Raw genomic sequence first — 22,328 nt, 5'->3', positions numbered from 1 at the left:
CATATATGTATATATATATATATATATATATACATATATATATATATATATACATATACATATACATATACATACATATACATATACATATACATACATATATATACATACATACATATATATATATATATATATATATATATATATATATATATATATATATATATATATATATATATATATATATATATATATATATATATATATATATATATATATATATATATATGGTTAAACTGAGCTGAGTCAACACACTTCTTAAGTTTTTTGGAACTATTTAATTGTTTTATGTTCACTCCACTTAAATTTGTAAAAACAATTAAGTGAACTTAATCGATTTGTGTTGGGATAACAAGAAGGAATTGGGGTGAACCCAGCATTTTTTACAGTGTAGGTTTTCTATGGTTCCCAGATTACATTTAACCATACATTACATTACTATGTAAACATTATGAAATACACTACTTCTATAAGTGTTTAAAAGTGGACAAGCTCACAACATTTTAAACCTCATTTAGCTTCATCCACTTGTGATCCGATTTCTGAAAATGCATCTCAGTACCAGAGGCTATGTGAAGTGCTGTCGCCGTCTGGTGTCTCCGTCTGTTATTTCTGTACCCATGCGGTGTGTGAACATGAGGAGGTGGATGGTGGACCTGGGAGGCCTCTGAAAGTCCAGCAGGGATGGAGACGGGGCCACAGGTGAGATCTCAATAAATTACACTCTGAAGTGCTCATTAATTATAGATGACATCCCAGTCAGACCAGCGATTTGATTTCAAATGAGGAGCAGTGTGCATAGCGGTGGTGCCCAGGGCTCTGCTGGGATGGCTTACATGTGTGTGAGTGTGTGTGTGTGTGTGTGTGACACAGAGAGAGCAGTGGGTCAAATAGTCTTTGCTCCTGCAATAGCTTTTTGATGAGGGCCCTCATTACGCTAAACGGCCCTCTATGGTTCAGCCTCCCTTCGACTCCAAGAAAGGTTAAAGAGAGAATAATTATAATAGAATAATGGGCTGTTTTTAAGAAGACTCGGTAGAGCTCGACTGCTCATCACTGGTCAGTTTTGCATGGTTAAAATTAAGTTACAGGTTAATGACATATTTCATATTTGGTGTGAATGTGGAAAGGAAAAGATTACATTGCAATCATTAATGACAGGAAGTCTTGAATTAGTTTTAAAAGTCTACAAAAAACTAATAAATACGTTTTTTAAAAATGTGACTCTTACACTAAAAATGCTGGGTTCCCCACAATAGATTTGTGTTACAACAACATGAAGGAATTGAGTTAACGTGCTGCAATTTAAGAAAAGATGTGCAATTACAAAAGACACCAGCAAATTAAGAAAAGATCTTCATCTGTTTGACAGCACATGTGCTGCAAATGCTCACAACGCATACACATTAAAAAACGGCTGCATTTTCTCACAACTGAAACAATTTACGAAAATGCGTTACATTTTCTCAGAACACAATTTACGAAAACGCGCTACATTCTCACAACACAAACAATTTACGAAAACGCGCAACATTTTCTCTCAACACAATTTACGAAAACGTGCTACATTTTTTCAGAACACAATTTACAAAAACGCGCTGCATTTTCTCACAACCCAAACAATTTATGAAAACTTGCTGCATTTTCTTACGATACAAACAACACACGAAAACGCGCTGCATTTTCTCACAACACAAACAATATATGAAAACGCGTTGCAATTTTTCACAACACAAACAATTTACAAAAACGTGCTACATTTTCTCAGAACACAATTTACGAAAACGCGCAACATTTTCTCTCAACACAATTTACGAAAACGTGCTACATTTTTTCAGAACACAATTTACAAAAACGCGCTGCATTTTCTCACAACCCAAACAATTTATGAAAACTTGCTGCATTTTCTTACGATACAAACAATACACGAAAACGTGCTGCATTTTCTCACAACACAAACAATATATGAAAACGCGTTGCAATTTTTCACAACACAAACAATTTACAAAAACGCGCTACATTTTCTCAGAACACAATTTACGAAAACGCGCTGCATTTTCTTACAACACAAACTATTTACGAAAACGAGCTGCATTTTCTCACAACACAAACAATTTACGAAAACGCACTGCATTTTCTCACAGCACAAACAATTTCTGAAAACGTGCTACATTTTCTCAGAACACAATTTACGAAAATGCGCTGCATTGTCTCACAACACAATTTACAAAAACGCGCTACATTTTTTCAGAACACAATTTACAAAAATGCACAGCATTTTCTTACAACACAAACAATTTACGAAAACGCACTACATTTTCTCAGAACACAATTTACGAAAACGCGCTGCATTTTCTCACAACACAAACAATTTACGAAAATGTGCTGCATTTTATCACAACACAAACACATTACGAAAACACACTGCATTTTCTCACAACACAAACAATTTATGAAAACGCTGCATTTTCTCACAACACAAATAATTACGACAACACACTGCATTTTCTCACAACACAAACAATTTATGATAACGTGCTGCCTTTTCTGACAACACAAACAATTTACAAAAACGCGCTACATTTTCTCACAACCCAAACAAATTACGAAATCACACTGCATTCTCACAACACAAACAAATCACGAAAACACGCGGCATTTTCTCACAACGCAAACAAATTACAAAAAGCGCTGCATTTTCTCACAACACAGTTTACGAAAACGAGCTGCACTTTCTCACAACACAAAGAAATTACGAAAAAAATGCTGCATTTTCTCACAACACAAACATGTCATTGACAAATGTAATTTACAGTTATGATGGAACTTTTTGGGAGTTTTTTTTTACATTTTATTTACATATGTAAGTAAATGTATTTTTTTATTTTCAAGAAATAAACATGATAAAGTTAATTAGATATAAAAAATAGTGTACAGTGATAAAACAAACGTAAACAAATTTTTTAATAGAAAATATTTCAGGTTTAGAAATCAAAGTGAGAGCATCTAAAATGATTTAAAATTAATACAACATTTCAGTTACCACCTGATCATTTAAGTCTTATTCATTTTATTATTATTACAAAATCTCCGTAACCTAATTTGAGATCTGTGTCACATACTGTAAAAGGCTTTCAAATGCAGAAAAAACGTACAAGTTGTGTGCACAAATGAATATATTCTGAAGAATGTTGAAACCCGGTAACCATTTACTTCCGTAGTAAAGAACAAATACTATGGAACTTACCAGTTTCCAACATTCTTCAAAATATCTTCTTTTGTGTTCAACACAACAACAAAAACCTCAAACTGCTTTGGATCAAGTCAAGATTAAGTAAATGATGACAGAACTTTTGGGTGAACTAGCCCTTTAACACAAATATTCTCTGTTGGGGAAAACCACAACACCAAAACTCTAAAAAAAAGATGCCATATATAACACAAAAGTTGACAAAAGCAAAGACAACAGAGAGACTTTGTTTTCTCCCTCTTGGCCTGATCTTGAAGACAGAGATTGTCTCGGAAGCGCATGAACGATCAGTGACTTTCGCGAGTCCACGCGACGCTGCCGCTCTGATTGTCTGCTTTTAATCCTCGACCTCATTATCACCCTCTGGTCTTACTCCAGCAGTAAATTAATCTATCTGCAAAGTGTCAAATCTTCTCACCTTCCTCCTGGTAATCACCCGAGGTGCAAATAAAACCAGGGAGCCTTTTCGCTCAAGACCCCGCGTCCGCTATCAACAAGATGATGTCGTGTTATAATTAAAAACCAATTGGCCATTGTTGGGTTGCTCATTAAGCCGATCAAATATTTGCGATGTCGCTAAGGTCAATGCAATGACATACACTAACAGGGGGTGTGAACTGGGGGGAAAAGTGGAGTGGAAAAGTTGCACAGAGAAAACAGCCAAAAAAGGTTGCACAATAAAAAGATGCTAATTTTAATGCAATGGCATTTTAGGAAGGAGAATGCAAAATTTTGCCCATGGACTCAGGATTCAGCTTGCTAGAATGAAGTACAGTAATACTATAGACAACTACAGTACAGCTAATAGTCTAAAAGTATTTTATAATATATAATTATGCATAATCCAAAACAAAAAATGTAGATTCACTGAAGTAATCCTGGTTTGGTCAATATGCCTGACATATGTTTCCTTCATTTAAATATTAGACAGAAAGAAAGAAAGAAAGAAAGAAAGAAAGAAAGAAAGAAAGAAAGAAAGAAAGAAACAAAGAAAGAAAGAAAGAAAGAAAAGAAATAAAGAAGGAAAAAGGAAAAAGAAAAAAGTAGGAAGATGATGCTGCCAGAGTTCTTACCAGGTCTACAAAATGTGATCACATCGCCCCAATTTTATCCTTCTTACACTGGCTGCCTGTTAAGTTTCGTATTGAATTTAAAATATTGTTTCTTACATATAAAGCTTTAAATAATCTAGCTCCTGTTTATCTAACCAACCTTCTGTCTCGCTACAATGAGACTGATTCCTGTGACGCTCCTGGGACAGACGAGTCTTTGACGTTTGGCCAGCGGTGAAATTAAAATGGCCAACCGAGTCTGGTTTCACTCATGGTTTTTTTTTAACTTTCGCCAATTAGTGAAGTTTTTTTTCCCTCTCTGCTGTCGTCTCTAGCTGCCATGGTTTGGGATCGGTGGAGCTACGCATCATTGGATTTGCTCTTCAGTGTTTGGACTCTCAGTAGTGATTTTAAACCACACTGAACTGAGCTAAACTGAACTGAACTTAAACACTACAAACTGAACTACACTGTTCCAATTTACTATGTTCTTTTATGTAAAGCTGCTTTGACACAATTTACATTGTAAAAGCGCTATACAAATAAAGGTGAATTGAATTGAATGGAAAGGAAAGAAGTAAAGAAAGAAAAAGAAAGAAAGAAAAAAGAAAGAATGAATGAAAGGAAGAAAGAATGAAAAAGGAAAGAAAGAAAAAAGAAAGAAAGAATAAATGAAGGAAGGTAGGAAAGAAGTAAAAAGAAAGAAAGAAAGAAAGAAAGAAAATAAATGAAGGAAGGAAGGTAGGAAAGAAGTAAAAAGAAAGAAAGAAAGAAAGAAAGAAAGAAAGAAAGAAAGAGGGAAGGATTTTTCTTTCTTTCTTACGTTTATAAGAAGCATCTTTTACCCGAGAGCTTTTTGCATCTGGAAATGATCAAATCCAGATTTGCCGCTCGTCTCTTTAAAAAAAAAACCCCGCATTTCCAGTTGTTGTTGAGTGCCCTGTCTCTACAGATTTGGTAAGTGTGTAATCAATGTTCACTGTTTTTGTTTATTCAGAGGCAAAGTTAGTTAGTATCTTCAGCAGTACTCTTTCAGTTTTTAAAGACATTCCATAGTCAACATGATTTAGTTACTAAGTTACAGTACGCTATTATCACTACAGTGTTATGGTCTGAAAGATCCACTGTAAATGCTGCTCTCCGAATGTAAACATATAAACACCTTAATCAAACTATTATCATTGTGTAAGATTTTCGCCACAGTTTGTGACAGGATAGTCTATCTAGAGTTTTTTCTCCCATATGGCATGCGGTCTCAAACATTCCATTAATACAACACTCTTCCAGCAGTTCCTCGCATCCAATATCTCGTTTCTCACGGTAGGCAGGCTTGAAATATTCCTGCATGATAGTGAAAGTACCAAACTGCAGTTAAAAATCGACAAATTAAGAATTTGGCATCGATTACTGATGTTCATGTAAACATAGTCACTGTCTTTCTTCCCTGCATCTGTGTGTTGTTTTGCCTCAGTGAAAATCTGTGCGTGCTCGAACCGAAAACTACCCTTTTTATGCAAACCCTTCCCTCTTTTGCCACTCGACACTCCCACCTAAACAAAGCTAGACTCACCCACTTTCTTGACTTTTTTCAAACTAGAGGTGTGAAAACAACCCTGCTGAGACAGGGGGTTTGTTTCATGGCCCTTTAACACTGATTTCATTGCAATTTGTGGTATTCACTTTATTTATCTAACAAAATGCCAAAACCTTATGAATATAAAATAACCTATAAAATTTTTAATAATAGTTTATAATAATAAAATATAAATAATGATATAATAATATAATATAATATAATTATAATATAATAGTTGAAGGCTACGGTGCTTCAACGTAAAAAAATCCTCAAGCGCCTTTAAATGTGAACGAGATATCACAGCCTTCACTTCACTAATATGATGATATATTAAAACAGCTACATATTTTTAAAGGACAAAGGTTCCTATAAAAATCCAAGAAAAAAAATCTGCAATACTTTCCTAACTATGATCATACATTATTAAGAGAGAAAAGATACTATGAAATAGAGAGATCTAAACCCATTCTCTCATGTGAATTATTTATCGAATTCAAATAACAGATGGTATAATTTTCTTAAAATATCTTAATCATTATTCAAAAGGCACGGTGGTATAAAACAGCTCCTGTACACATGTTTTTTTTTCCCGAACATGAGCAGATTCTTTACATAAATCCACACAGATCAGAATCAGCATCAACACACAGTCCTGCAAACAAAGGCATTTGTGCCTTCCTACTCCTGACCAATCATAATTCCTAAAATTAAAATGTTATCCGCACGCTAGGTCTGAAATATAGGATCGCACGTACAAAGTATAATTATCATTTGATTATTAAAAGACTCTCCTGAAGGTCTTGTGTCATCACGGTGATGGAAAAATGATGTCAAACTACCCAAGCAAATTCAATTACCCGACCAATTACTCGCCTGCGTTCGTACTGACTTATTGGGACATGAAATATTAATGGGAGCATAGATTTCAAATTTGCTCATCATTAGAAGGTGCACACATTGTGGGCGAATCACAGATGTTCCACATCACTCAGATCCTTTCAGCACAGAATAAAACACTCCAGCACAAAGGAGCACCTACATCTGTTGCACCACGCTTCATAAAAGGCTGCTGGTCCTAAATGAACAGGATTTAATCAAATAAATCTGTTTTTGCAAATATATAAGTAAGCCTTTGTCAACTGAGTAACTCCAATAGAAGTCTATATGGTGGCCAAAAGAGCTCAAATGTGCTGCAAGTTAAGAAAAACAAGACATGTTGATTGGGAATATGTGCCAGGGTTACATAATTGAGAACACCAAAATGTCTACATGTGGCCGAATTTTGTGTGTAAATGACACCACAGACAACTTCTGTACCATTTTCATGTTGTACCGCTGATCACTCACCTCCATATAGACTCTATGTTCAATAAAAAAAATAAATGAATAAAACAAAAACCTCCAGTTTGCTCAGTAGTTTGCCACAGAGTGGAGTGGACCAGGTTCAAGTATGGTAAAGGATGGTTCCAGAAACCAGGTAAAACAAAACAAAAAAAGCAGTGTAAAATTGTGATATAAGCACATGGCTGGGATGGCTTTTTACTTCTCGTTTGCTTTTGAAAACACTATCGGTTGGTTTTAGGGAAGGAGGTGGGTAGGTCAAGGTTATAATAGTTTTGGATTTTTCATTAGTTGTAGTTCTTATTTCGTTTTGACTTTTTGTTTTCAAATTCAGTTAGTTTTAATAAATTTTTAGAGGCAGATTTACTAGCATTTTATTAGTTTCTGTATTTTGAAATTGCTTAGGTGCAAGATTTAAAATCATCAGAATAAATATTGTATAATAAAAACTCAACCAGATAGGCCACATTTTTTTGGCACAAGAACACCATTATCTACCCATTCTCAAATTCAAATATAACAGCTCACAAGAGAGCAGCCTTGTGATTTGGCTATTTCATGGCAAGACTGACAATATACAATTGAAGTCAGAATTATTAGTCCCCCTGAATTAATAGCCTCCCTGTTTATTTTTTTCCCCAATTTCTGTTTAATGTAGAGAAGATTTTTTTTAACACATTTCTAAACATAATAGTTTTAATAACTCATTTCTAATAACTGATTTATTTTATCTTTGCCATGATGACAGTAAATAATATTTGACTAGATATTTTTCAAGACACTTCTATACAGCTTAAAGTGACATTTAAAGGCTTAACTAGGTTAATTAGGTTAACTAGGCAGGTTAGGGTAATTAGGCAAGTTATTGTATAATGATGGTTTCTTCTGTAGACTATTAAAAAATACAGCTTAAAGGGGTTAATAATAATTAATAAAAATTAAAAACTGCTTTTATTCCAGCCTAAATAAAACAATTACGACTTTAATAATAAGAAGAAACAATATTATCAGACATACTGTGAAATTTTCCATGCAATGTTAAACATCATTTGGGAAATATAAAAAAAAAAACTCAAAGGGGGGCTAATAATTCTGACTTAAACTGTATATTTAACTGTATATCAACACATCTCACATTACTTACGGTTCAATCATAGCAGTACTAATATACAGATATATCACACTGCTACTTGATTTTCATCATGCTGTTTAGAATTATATATTAATTATAATAGCAATATATTAGTCTTGACCTTATAACAATATTTTATCATTTATTTTTTATTATTTTATCAAGGTATGCTTTTTAGACCAATAACAATTCAGCGACTCAATCATCTAATTTAAGTGTATTTAAAAGCACTTTGGGAGCCTCAAAGACACACCTGATGGAGAAAGAGCATTAACTGACTGTAACCCATCAGACAGATTGACACCACATCCAAAATGGTTTGAGTTAAGATGCAGCGTTGCTCAAGTGTTTGGTGCAAAAACACAGAAAAAAAAGAGAGCGGTACCTGCTGTTAAACCTTTCTGGATGCTTCTCTCTCATAATGTGGAAACGATGAGCGATGGATGCATCCTGCAAAAGGAGAAGAAGAAAAAAAGCAAATCAGATCAGCTTTATATACCGGCATCTGACAATGCTTCGTTAGGAGCTTTTTGACGTATTATGCTCATGTGTCAGATTTGCGGTGCATCTGGGTCTGGGAATCTTGAATTTGTCAAAAACAGCTGCGTGAAGATGAAAAGACAACAGATTGAGGATCGCATTGAATAGTTTCGTGATGGTTTTATCATGGGCCATTAGCTAGAAACAAAAGCCTCACGTCAGAGCCGTCGCAGACAGAGACGTGTTTATTTTAAAACCAGATGAATGTGTTTTAAAATCAGACAAAACTCTGGTGCTGCATATACAGACCGAAAATGACAGCCAAAAGTTGACTTTTTTTTGATAATTAGACTGTTACACCAAATGTTAAAGAGGTGGTCCACTACTATATCATATTTTAAACTTTTGTTGATGTGTAATAGCTGTGTGAACATAAACAACATTTCTGAATGTAAGATGCTAAGAAGTTCAAAGCAAAGGGAGACATTGGCTTTTACAGAAGTGGCTTAGTAAAGCCTACAGCGAACGAAGTTTGGAGACTACAAAAAAATACATCCGGGTAAGTGAGATCACAAATGCTTCAGTTTACGCGCATTTACCACACGCATTAAAATATAAAATACGCGCATTTACACCCAACGCAGTGAAGGGCTGTGGCCAGAGGCGCTGTAATGTTATAGCAGGGAAAGCTAAAATGGCGTACAAACGCTGCTATTTCCACAGAGCTTCTTCTGTTTCTGTGTTTTGCTTCCAAAGGACACGACACAAAGAGAGAAGTGCTTACAATTTCATTTTAATAATGTTCCAGAGAATTATAAATATATATATATAGCTTGCATTTAACAAAGGACAGCTTCCAGAATGCCAGTGCTGGATTCAGTTAAAACTCTTCCAACCGATGAAACTGTGGATTGTGAGCCACAACCTGTAAGTGTTTTATTTGTTAAAATTGATCTATTACACGCACAGTTTCTAGCGTTAACGGTATGTTGTAGCGAGGACATAAACAAGGATGTAAACAATGGGAAATGCTGTTTGGCACCGCTAACAATTTAGATACAAATTCATATTTATCAGTCAAACCGCTGTAAACACCCACAATCTTCAGCAGCGCTACAGTGTCTCTCTATGCAGACACTTTCCGTGTGTTCTACATCTCTCAAATAACAAACTTGCAAAAGATATGTGAATGTTTCATATTATTTACACATGCTTCAAATCCGAATATATATGAAAGAGAATCGTCAGATTTTATTTCTGAGAGAAGGCTTGAGGTTCAGCTGTGTGCTCTTTTTTTCTGTCTGATTCAGGCAAACTGGCTGTTTACACAGCGCAAAAGCGCATGTTTGTAGGGTCGGGATGTGGCGACGTGGAGCCGATCTGCGAATCACAGCATACTATGTTAGCTGACCAATAAGAGCCTCTTGAGGGCATGTCTTTCGAAAGAACTAGGAAATATGACAGTCGTTATTTTGTTAGCAGAGTAGCTGTATATAATCAAAGTAAGATAAATGAAAAAATAATGTGATTTTCTACAAGTAAAGCACGAGCACTCATTGCTTTGCATCTTATAAACACAACCAAGCCTTAAAAAATACACTGTGGATCACCCCTTTAGAAGTTACAACATACAGTTGAAGTCCGAATTATTAGCCCTCCTGAATTATTAGCCCCCAGTATATTAACAGAAAGAAGATTTTTTTCTACATTTCTAAACATTAATTTCTAATAACTGATTTTATCTTTGCTATATTTTACTAGATATTTTTCAACATACTAGCATTCAGCTTAAAGTGCAATTTAAAGGTTTTACTAGGTTAATTAGGTTACGGTTAGGGTAATTAGGCAAGTCATTGTACTGTATAACAATGGTTTATTTTGTAGACAATCGAAAATAATTTATTGCTTAAGGGGGCTATTAATATTGACTGATAAAAAAAATTAAAAACTACTTTTATTCTAGCCGAAATAAGACAAATAAGACTTTCCCCAGAAGAAAAAATATTATAGGAAATAGTGTAAAACTGCCCTTACTCTTATCATTTGGGAAAAGCAAAATTCACAGGAGGGTGAATAATTTTGACTTCAATTGTGCATAAAAGTGAATTAATAAAAAATAGGTTGTAGTAATAATTAGTAGAGATAATAATAATCATCATTCCCTTTATTATCCATCAAATAAAAAGCTACAAAGCCAAATATTTTTAGAAATACTTGCCAAATATTTTTAGCATAGCTTTAGCTCCATGCATATGTATGTGGTTTAACAGAAAAGGTGTTTGTGATTCTTTGCTGGTGTTCAAGCCAGCGATGATGAGTATTGACAAGAGGACTGAACACGTGCTTCAGCTAATTAAACACACACACACACACACACACACACACACACACACACACACACACACAGGATGCTGCATCTCTGCTGGCGCTCATCGTGTGTATTTCTCCACTCCGACATCAGGAGTTATGGGTTTTGATCCGGGGGGCACAAACTTTTTCGTATGAATAGTCAAAAATCAAATATCATTGAGAGCTGTAGAACGAAAGATAAAGTTGCCGTTGGTGATTTCCTTTATAATGTTTAAAAATAAATCGAAAACATTACTTTAAATCATATTAACTAACGTAGTATAAATGTTAAATATAACTTATTAGAATAAAATACAAACAATTTATAACACAGTGGAGTCCAGTGCTGAAAACACTAGTCAAGCAGAATCTGCCTTTGCTTTCATTGCTCAATGATGCATTGTCCGCTATCCGCCAGGTCACGGTACGCATATTTTAACAAAAAAAAAAAAACAATCAGACTTCACATCATTTCATTAAAACATTTCATTTCAGTTCATTTTTTTGTAGCTAGTTTTATTGCTAAACAAACAAACAAACAAACAAACAAACAAACAAACAAACAAACAAACAAACAAACAAACAAACAAACAAACAAACAAACAAACAAACAAACAAACAAACAAACAGGTTACATTAAATTAGAAATTACAATCTTTAAACCATCCTCATAATTCTGCCTCTTCTCTCAGACAGGATGGTGGGTCAAATCAAAGGTTACCATGGGCCAACTTTGGCCCTAGATTGGGCATCTCTGGTTTAGATTAACTTGTGTGTATTTTGCATGCATGTACCCAAAATGTTTACTGCTATTGTACTGTATCCACTTGTTAAGGTGTGACGTACTGTACAGTAGAGGTGTGAACCTATACTGGTCTCACGGTTCGGTTATGATTATCATGCCATAGATTCAGTTCAATTCGATATTTCGGTGCATCACGGTGCATTGACGATGCTTTCCATACACAGTGTTGTATTTTGGGGGTGGCTGTAACAAGCTGTCTGTATAAACACACACACAGCACCACACTGTCTCTCATTCACACATATACACAAACATAGACAGCACCAAACAAACACACACACACACGCGCATGCATGAACACGCACACAAACGCGCACTCACTCACACACACACACACACACACACACACACACACACGCACACACACACACACACACACACGCGCACACACACACACGCACACACACACACACACGCCACGCGCGCTTGCTTGCTCGCTTAGGAGCGATATTGTGAGACCGCCCACTCATGTTAAAATTACACCAGAGTTACCGACCGCTCCCGCGCTTTTATTAGGAAATTTATTCCCGCGCCGCATGAAATCTGGTCGGGTCCCGCGACAATGCACAGGTACAGCCTCGGGAATGCATACAGCTGAGAGGAAAAGAGAGGGGAGGAAAACTCATGCCAGCAGGTGAAATGGGCCACAGTGAGAGAAAGAGAAATGGAGTTCACTTTCATTCCCCCAATCACAGAGAAATAGGGGCTTCTGCTGTAAGTGCCAGTGAAAGACTTTCCAGAAAACACACACACAGTGAAGTTTTTAAATAGTTGGCGCCTGTAGTGTAGTAAATACCCGCGCTCGCCTCCCTTGCGACAGAGTGCATATGAGATAAATGACGTCAGTACATAATAACCGGTTATGATTATTACTGAACCGATACCGAATTGTCTGTCTTCATCGCGGTGCACCGAAGAAACAATTAATTTTGACACCCCTACTGTACAGTATGTAATCCTATTTTGGGTACAAGCCTCTACTCATCTGAACTAAACAAAAACTTTAACCATTTATAGCAATTTTTGTTAAATCTTTTTAAAGACTTCAAGGGGACCTATTATGCAAAAATAACTTTTATAAGGGGTTTAAACACAATTGTGTGACAACAGTCAGTGAATATAACCAGCTTCTGATGGTAAAATTGTATGAATTTCATTTTTGTATAATCACACCTCATGAAAACAGTCTGCAGAAACACTATGATTGATATTCACCCTTTGTATGTGTCATCAGAGTGGGAAAGCTCTGCCCATTAGTGACGGTCACTCCCTCATTAGCATAGCATGTTAGTCTCGATTTTTAATTTGCCTCTATGTTGACACAGGCATTTGTAACTCTGCCCTCTTTTTGAAAGAGCACAATCTTATTTGAATTTAAAGCGACAGTCACCAAAATGACACAACTAGGATCGAATAGCAGTTTAAAAAAAACATTGTGCATTTATGAAGTGTGCTTCACACAGGTGAGTGGGCTAGACAAACCACATGTAGAAACATTTTTTCTCGCTCTCTCTCAAAAAAAAACTCTAGCACTAAATTCTCTGAACACAAGTTACTTTGTGTAACTAGGATTTCTTGTGTGTATTGCCACTTCCTGTTAAATCGCTGAATGCCAAATGCATCAGCTAAATGGCTAAATAATTCAAAATACTACTGTTTTTACTCTGTTTTATCTATTTTTAAATTTAATCAAATAAATGCAGCCTCGGTGAACAGAAGATACGTCCTTCAAAACATTAAATATTTTTTGTTCACTGGTAGTCTATATATAAAATATCTATCTCTAAATATAATAAAACTACAAAAGTACAACAGTGATACTAAAATAACTCAAAGAGCTCCACAAACAGGTCATTTCCACCTGACTAGGTGTATTCAAGAGTAAAGAAGTACAAGTGAACTTGACCGTTAAAACAAAGATAAAAACACCATAACTTGCAGAAACTTTCTTCTTCTTCCTCCAAGAGGGCCTCCCTCTCATCTCCCTCAAGCCCAAACACACAGTCAGGAGCATTTGTGAATCCAGCCCCTCCAATGAAACCACCTCCACACCGAAGACCCCCTGCTAGCTCACGGCTCAAACGCTTTAACAAAATCAATTCCTTCATCGCTGACATCTCTTAAACCCGCAGAGCAAAGCGAGACCCAGGTCCCGCCAGAGCCTCCGTTTTCTTCAAGAAGAAAGACAAAATGACAGGTGTATCTGAAAGATCATATCGCTCTTTTCTTACGATAAATGAAAACACGAGAGCAAAGGCTCGCTCTCCCTTCGGCCTTTGAGAAACGTCATCGCTTCCGCCGTCCACATTTTTGCTTTTTTTTATTAACTCTCAAACTCAAGTTGCAGCAGTCAGTTATCTTTCATCCACCGCTGTCTGATAATTAGCAGAGTAAAAACTCTGCTGAGCAAATTAATAAAGGGTTACATGTAATGTTTAACATTTAGTCTAATTTCAGCTGAAATTTATTTCTGTAACTATTTTCTAAAGTGCTTAAAGTTCAGCTTTGACTACAGTTTGACTTTTACTACACTGTTAAAATAAAGTCCAGAGAGATTAATGATTATTGTGTTTCTAGTTCAAAATTTCACATTTAATATTAACCTATATATATATATGATCACATTTCACATTTAATGATTCAAAGCATGCTACTTTATATTGTGTAAAATATATTCATTTATTAGTTTATTTTTTTCCACAACGTTTTTTAGTGCACCTGTAAAAACATTTTTACACATTTCTTCTATTTCTCAACAACTGATGATAAATGCATTTATTTACTTAACTGTTTCTTTCTTTCTTGTTTTTTAGTTTTAGCTACGACATTGAAAGTTTATGTACACTGTTAAAACAAAATTCAAGTTAACAATTGCTGTTTATTGCAGCTTTTCTACCTCAAAAGTTATTTGTTATTATCATTATCATTATTATTATTATTATTATTATTATTATTATTATTATTATTATTGCTAGTACTAATAGCACTGCTGCTTTCCTCTAAAATGAGCATTTTTATCAGGCTCCTGTGTGTTTGTTCAGTAATATCACTTTTATGGCAAAGAATAAGTCCTTTTCCAGTTCTATAAAGTTAAATTACTCAACATAAACAAAATAGGTTGAGAAAAATGTTCATTTTCTATGTACATTTCAAATGGCACTTAGAGGTTATTGCAACTGAACTCTTCAATTATTTAATGATGATGATAATGATGATTACTAAAACTTCTACTACTAAAAATCTGGCTTCTTTCCCTCTCAAAACAGAAAACAGTAAAAAAATTAAGATTTTTATTCATTTATTCATTCTCCTTCAGCTTAGTCCCTTCATTTATCAGGGGCCGCCATAGCATAATGTAATGTAGTGTAATGTGTATTTATATGGTGCAAAGTGTTTCACAATCATGGGGGGAGGGGGGGGGGGGTTGTGGAGGGTCTCCACCTAAGCATCTAAGCTAAGCAAGGCTGCAGGGCTATGCAGGGCTATGCAGGGCTAAGCAGGGCTGCATCCGTTCAGTTGGATGAGAGACCACATGGGAAAGCATGGTTGCTGCCGGAAGTGGTGTTAGTGAGGCCAGCAGGGGGCACTCAACCTGCGGTCTGTTGTGGGTCCTAATGCCCCAGTATATTGACGGACACTCTATACTGTGCTAAACCAAGATCCTGACTCTCTGTGGTCATTAAAAAACCCAGGATGTCCTTTGAAAAAGAGTAAGGGTTTAACCCCGGCATCCTGGCCAAATTTGCCCACTGGCCTTTGTCAATCAAGGTCTCTAACCAGCCCCATATCATAATTGGCTTCATCACTCTGTCTCCTCTCCACTAATTAGCTGGTGCAATATGGCTGCCGTCACGTCATTTAGGTGGATGCTGCACACTGGTGCTGGAAGAGGAGATTCCCCCCAATGTGTAAAGCCCATCGAGTGTCCAGAAAAGTGCTATTTAAATGTAAGGAATTATTATTATCTTTGAAATTTGAAAAACAGTAAGTGCATTTCTCAAAACAACAAAACCCAGTCTCTCGCTTGAAATCTGTAGTTCATCTCTCAAAAATAAATATCTACAGTATGTCCAAAAAACATGTCAGTGCCATCAGATTGACAAGTCCTTGAGTCACTGTATATGGATAAGGGGCCATTCACACAGAATGTTTTTTTCCTCTGCAACATTCTGCTTTTCTTTTGTTTTTCAATGTAAACATAAGCTGGATAGACGCGTTTGACCATTACAGTGATGACGGTGATGATGATAACTAGTAATACTGGGTTGCACACAGTTTCTTCATGTTGTCCCAACACAAATCAATTAAGTTAACTTAATAGTTTTAAAATATTTAAGTGGAGTGAACATGAAACAATTAAGTTGTCCCAAAAAAACTTTTGAATTGTATTGTTTCAACTCAGTTTAATTAAGATGTTTGAACAAGCAGAAAAAAGCCATTTTGTGAGTGTAGTTGCAGTAGTACTACTAGTACTACTACTAAACATTTGGCTTTTTAGTTCTATATTTAATGAATGATGATGCTTGTTATGAATATAGTTAAGATTACTCAAAAAACCACAAGAGCAAAGTCTTTTGACAGACGTCATCACTTCTGCCATCCACATTTCTCCTTTTTTTCATTGACTCTCTAGCCCAAGTTGCAACAGTCAGTCAGTCAGTCAGCTGCCATCTTTCATCCGCCGTTGTCCGATAATTACCAGCGCGAAAACTCTGCTGAGCAAATTAATAAAGAGCCATGTGTAATGTTCCCTCATAGTTCACCATTTAGTCCAATTACGGCGGCTGATGTGCAAGTGTCAGTGGGAGAGTAATGGCTTTGACGTGAGCGCAGGGTCATTAGAAACAGACGACATGATCTTAGGCCATCCTGTGTGATTAGGGACTGTCTTTTGCTTCTGGCTCGGCCCAAATGATAACACCCTTCATCTGATGGAGAGGGATATTTCAACTTCGGTATTTAAATGGTAGATAATTAGCCAAAATAGCACATGACAGGGCGATCCGTCAATGAGACTGTCGTTAGTGTGAAGAACAGAGATGATTTTATAACACTTTCAATACTTGATTATCAGACATTTATTTCTGCCTTTTTCTTTTTAGATTTTTTGACATTGAATATTTTTACGCCATAAACAAATCCAAAGTTTGGATCCTTTGTAGTGTGTTTTACTAGAAAATGTTGCTATTTTGATTTTATTGAATTTTATAATTATTGTTTTTTAATAACTCAAAGCATTTTACTTTCGATCATTTGTGAAATTCAGAAAGTTTTTGAAAACTGTCATCTGGAAATGAAATATGTTTTGCTGTATTTCATCCATTTATTAATTAATATTGATTGATACTGTATCTGAATACTGTCAAAAACATAACATTTTAAGTTAAATATTACTGTCTTTTTATAGTACAGTGGGCTTTTTTTTTTTTTTACAAAAGATATTACTGTTATTGTTCTTCAGAATTTCCCTTTTAAAATTCAAAACATGAATGTATGTCTGATCAACTTTTTAGTGCGCTTCAAAAATGTAATGTATTTAGCTGCATTTCTTCTACTTATCAGGTAAACAACGTCATAATATTAGGTTACATTTAGGTTGTGATGTCAGATGACCAAAATTTAGTCTAGTCAGCATCTAAAGAAGTTATTTTGATGTCCAATAAAGACGTCAAATGATGTTGATATTTGGTTGATTTTAGGTTGCATTGGAAAGTGACCAAAATCCAATGTCAAGCCAATATCTCCATCATTGAATCAGCCAATATCTCCATCATTGAATCAGTCATCTGCACATCAATAACTGTCTGGTTTAGCTCCGCTACTAAATACAACCTCCAAAGACTACGTCGAATAGTTCGGACTGCTGAGCGAATCACTGGTACAACCCTTCCTACTCCCTAAGAACTGTACTTATCCAGAGCGAGCAAAAGGGCTGCCAAAATCACTCTGGATCCCTCACACCCAGCACACTGCCTCTTTGAACTTTTACCTTCAGGTCGACGCTACAGAGCACTGCGCACCAGAACAGCCCGACACAGAAACAGTTTCTTCCCTCAGGCAATCCATCTCATGAACACTGGATGATAATAATTGTGGAACCAACATCACTACTTGCCATACACTTTTATACATATATACACTTATTTAACGACACACTTTACATGCCAATTTGCACATAATAGCTGCACATATAACGTTGTATATAGTAATATACCTGTACATACACTTGTGAATTTGTATATTTGCACTCACTACTTACTTTTATTTTTAAAAATATATTTATTATCTGTTTTTTGTCCTGTCTCTGTAATCCTGTTGCACTGTAGAAGCTCTGTCACGAAAACAAATTGCTCATATGTGTGAACATACCTGGCAATAAAGCTCTTTCTGATTCTGATTGATGTATAGTGATGTTAAACACTGACATTTATTCATCAGGTATGGCAACCAAAATCCAACGTCTGATAGATGTCATAGTGGTAACGTCCACACAACATCAAGCTGTAACATCATTAGACATTTGACAGATATTTAGTTGATTTTAGGTTGGACGCTGGACATTGACGTCAGCCTGACGTCAACCCGAATTTCATTTCCAAGCAAAATTCATTTCAAAGCAAAAACACCTAAATCAATTAATTAGGACCTGAACAGCACTTGATAATTACAGGCAGGTGTGTTTGATATGGGTTGCAACTGAAACCTGCAGGTTGATCTCCAGGAACAGGGTTGGTAACCCCTGCCCTACGACGTTGGAGTACAATCTGACATCATGTTGACGTCCTGTGTCTGCTGGGTTTTATACATGTAAGTTAGTTAGTTAGTTAGTTATAGTGTTAATAATGCTCATAGCATTATTAACACTATAACTAACTAACATATGTAAAAACGTATTATTACTATTATACCTGTACATATGTATAAACTTATTATAAAAACTTATTATTAACTTACATATTATTTATTATTAAAAGTATATAACTAACATTTGTAAACGTTTTTTTATGTTCGAGATAATTGAAGTATGTTTAACAAGAAAAAAAAAATCACTGTATATTTTCTAAGTTCCAGGTTTAATTTAAAGTGTGTTATTTTTAACTTGTAACTTTTTCAGCGTACTGTAAATAAATGTAATTCAGCAGTTTTTGTACTTTTACAAAAAAAATATTTGTCAATTTATTTTATTTCCTTTATTTAGCCAGGAGATCACATTGAGATTTTCATAAAAAAGGTCAGATCATAAAAAACAATTACAGGGATCTTCTAAGATGTTGAACAGAAGAGGTTTAAAAGTACTCGGAAGTGTGTCAAGATTAAGTTGACTTTAAAGGAGCATAAAAGGAAAAAGCTAATTATATAAAAAGGAAAAAGCATGTTTGCAAAGTTCTGACAATACCCTTGGGACTGTTAACTGAATACAGGAACCAGGTCTAGTGTGTTGATTATTTATGTGATATGTTAGCAAATAAGATAGATAGGATGGCAGTTTACCTAAGAGAGCCTTTAAAGTACAAATGTAATTTTCTCCTTTGATATAGAGATAACCAATCTAAGGTAATCTTTTATTAATTAAAAGCATGTTACCTTAAATTATATGTGAAAGCTTCTGAAATTTCTTAATTGAAATTAAATCTAATTTGCTGTATTTCTTCAATTTAGCAACTTGACTTGTGCTGAAGTATTTTGATAATGACTTTTGATATTTTATTGATTTTGATATTTTTATGAAGTTTGTCTTTAATTGTAAAGCAATTTCTGACTGAAAATAGTTTCTACAACTATTATCCTTTCAGCCTATACTATATATTTTTCTCAAAGCTGTAAAAAAACACAAAGATTACTTGTGTATTCCCCCCCCCAAAAAAAAATCTCTTTTGTCAGTTTTCCGAAATATTTAGTTTAGTGTTTTAGCAATTGGAATTACATCTTATAACAAATATGCTAAAACAATGCATCTTGTGAGCTGATGTTATAGGGGTTTGATGCTGCGCTCCTCTTCTGTGTCGGGATGTAAATGTCTTAAATTAGCCCTATCTGTTAAAGTGTTCTTGCACCATCTTGTCTGGCAACAGCTGCATTTGTTGGCTGTTTAGTTCCGAGAGTTCATATGCATAATTACAGAAGACATTGTTTTTCATTTGCATAATCTGCAAAGTAATTATGAGCACGACTTGCTCTGTAATCTCTATTGGTTTTCGGGTTGTTTTCAAAAGGAATTTGTGTTTTCATGTAAAATGTGATATGAAAATTATCACTTGATCCCACTGAGATTTGCACTTCTCTTTAATCCAAACAAACAAATACATTTGTCAACGCATTGAAAATGTAATTTCATTGACACAATACTGAATATACAGCAGCTGAATGATTAATGAGACAGATCTGTCTATCTATCTGTCTATCTGTCTGTCTGTCTGTCTGTCTGTCTGTCTGTCTATCTATCTATCTATCTATCTATCTATCTATCTATCTATCTATCTATCTATCTATCTATCTATCTATCTATCTATCTATCTATCTATCTACGTCTGTCTGTCTGTCTTTCTATCTATCTATCTGTTTATCCCTCTATCCATCTATCAGTCTATTCATCTATCCTTCTATCTGTCCGTCCATCCATCAGTTTATCCATCTGTCCGTCCATCCATCTATCTAACTATCCATCTATTTATCTATCAGTCTATCCGTCTGTCCATATATCCATCCATGCATCTATCCATCCGTCTATCTGTCTATCTAATTATCCATCTCTTTCTATCCGTCTGTCTGTCCATCCATCTATCTAACTATCCATCTGTCTATCCATCTATTAGTCTATCTATCAGTCTATCCATCCATCCATCTATCTATCCATCTATCCATCTGTTTATCCCTCTATCCGCTATTAGTCTATTCATCTATTCTTTTATGTTGTCTATCTGTCCATCCTTCCATCCATTCATCCATCCATCCATCCATCCATCCATCCATCCATCCATCCACTTACCTACCTACCATCTCTCTGTCTGTCTGTCACACATGTCATTCTATAATAAATCCTAATATTTCATAAAGCAACCCTTTAAGCCATCAATTCCCTCAATAACAAGTTGACATTGACTAACATTTGTCCAAGCATGTCCCCCTCCTTACAATTTCCCCCTTTAAATAAAAAAACCCTGTACAAATCGAAAATAAAACATAGCCGTCAAACCTCCAAATGTCAATTACCGTATTTCCCTTGACATTTGTGGATAATGGCTGACATGCGGTCGGCGTAATAAGCATCATTAGATTCAGACGGCTCGAGGTGCATCAACACACGTCGTGTTTGATCTGCGTTCGTGAAGACGAGACTCCTGTAACGTCCACCACATCTTTCATCGTCAATTGGCAAGATTTGGCGATGAAGGATGGCACTGTTAATGTAGTAGATGCTCTTGGCATTTCAAAAAGCACTCGGTCCTCTTGATTAGCTCATTTAGTCTTATTATTTAGTGGCCTTATTCACTTTTTCATTCATAAACTCCACTCACTGTCATCATACAGTGTATTATGGTTAATGGACAAGGCTTGAACACTGGATATATGTGTTTTTATGTATACGAGTACTTACATTGGTCTCACACTGTCATGTGACGCGAATTCACAGTTCAGAATTTAGAAGCTTAACCTTTTAAACGTAATATGAAGAAAAGTCTAAGGGGTAAAATTGCACCGCTCTCTGAGTTTGTCCAACTTTGACAACTTCTGCTGCTGAGAAACCCGAAAATGTGAAAAGGGACCATTTGAAGTTGTAAAAAATGAAATAAATTGCAACATATAACAGAATATCACAATATACTTCAAATTGCAATAATACTGTATCTTCCAACCTCTGGTCTCTACAGTGTTAATGTATCTGAGACTCACCACACCGATAGAGAAGTAATTGTTGATTATGCTGTACGGGACGGGATCTCCTCCTTCATCTCGGTTTACAGGAGTGATGTCGATCCTCCACCGGTCCAGCATCACCTCACTGCTGTCTTCAATATCCTTCAGAATCTGCAGGAGACTTTCTCCATCATAGCCTGAAACACAAAGTTCAGATGACTGTGTGGTGTGCATCAGTGCTCCATTGAGCTCCAGCTATTTATAGACATGAAAAATAGACAACAGACAATGTTAATAAGTCATAAAGAGCCATTCACACCTGCATTTTACTTCTTTAAAGGTATAGTTCACTCTTAAATGGATCTCAAGTGATTCCAAACATTTATTCTTATCACTATCACAGGCAATATCACTACATAAAATAATTTCCATAGTAGGAAAAACAAATATTTTGGAAGTCAATGGTTACTAATATCCAGCTTTCGTCA

The 22,328-nt window shown here is 35.4% G+C and overlaps 1 protein-coding gene across 1 annotated transcript in view; it reads right to left on the bottom strand.

Annotated features, from left to right (window-relative positions):
* Window positions 1-22,328, bottom strand: part of dgkb (diacylglycerol kinase, beta) — a 96,768-nt gene that overhangs the window by 41,046 nt on the left and 33,394 nt on the right. The window contains exons 18-19 of the mRNA XM_056474422.1: window positions 21,877-22,037; window positions 8,737-8,801 (exon numbers count right to left, since the gene is read on the bottom strand). Of these exons, the coding sequence (XP_056330397.1) occupies window positions 8,737-8,801; window positions 21,877-22,037 (226 nt within the window). The remainder of the gene's footprint in view (window positions 1-8,736; window positions 8,802-21,876; window positions 22,038-22,328) is intronic.

The sequence above is a fragment of the Danio aesculapii genome, chromosome 15, assembly GCF_903798145.1.
Source record: "Danio aesculapii chromosome 15, fDanAes4.1, whole genome shotgun sequence".
Lineage (NCBI taxonomy): Eukaryota > Metazoa > Chordata > Actinopteri > Cypriniformes > Danionidae > Danio > Danio aesculapii.
Note: the sequence above shows the minus strand (reverse complement) of the source record. Positions and strands in the feature narration are given on the sequence as shown.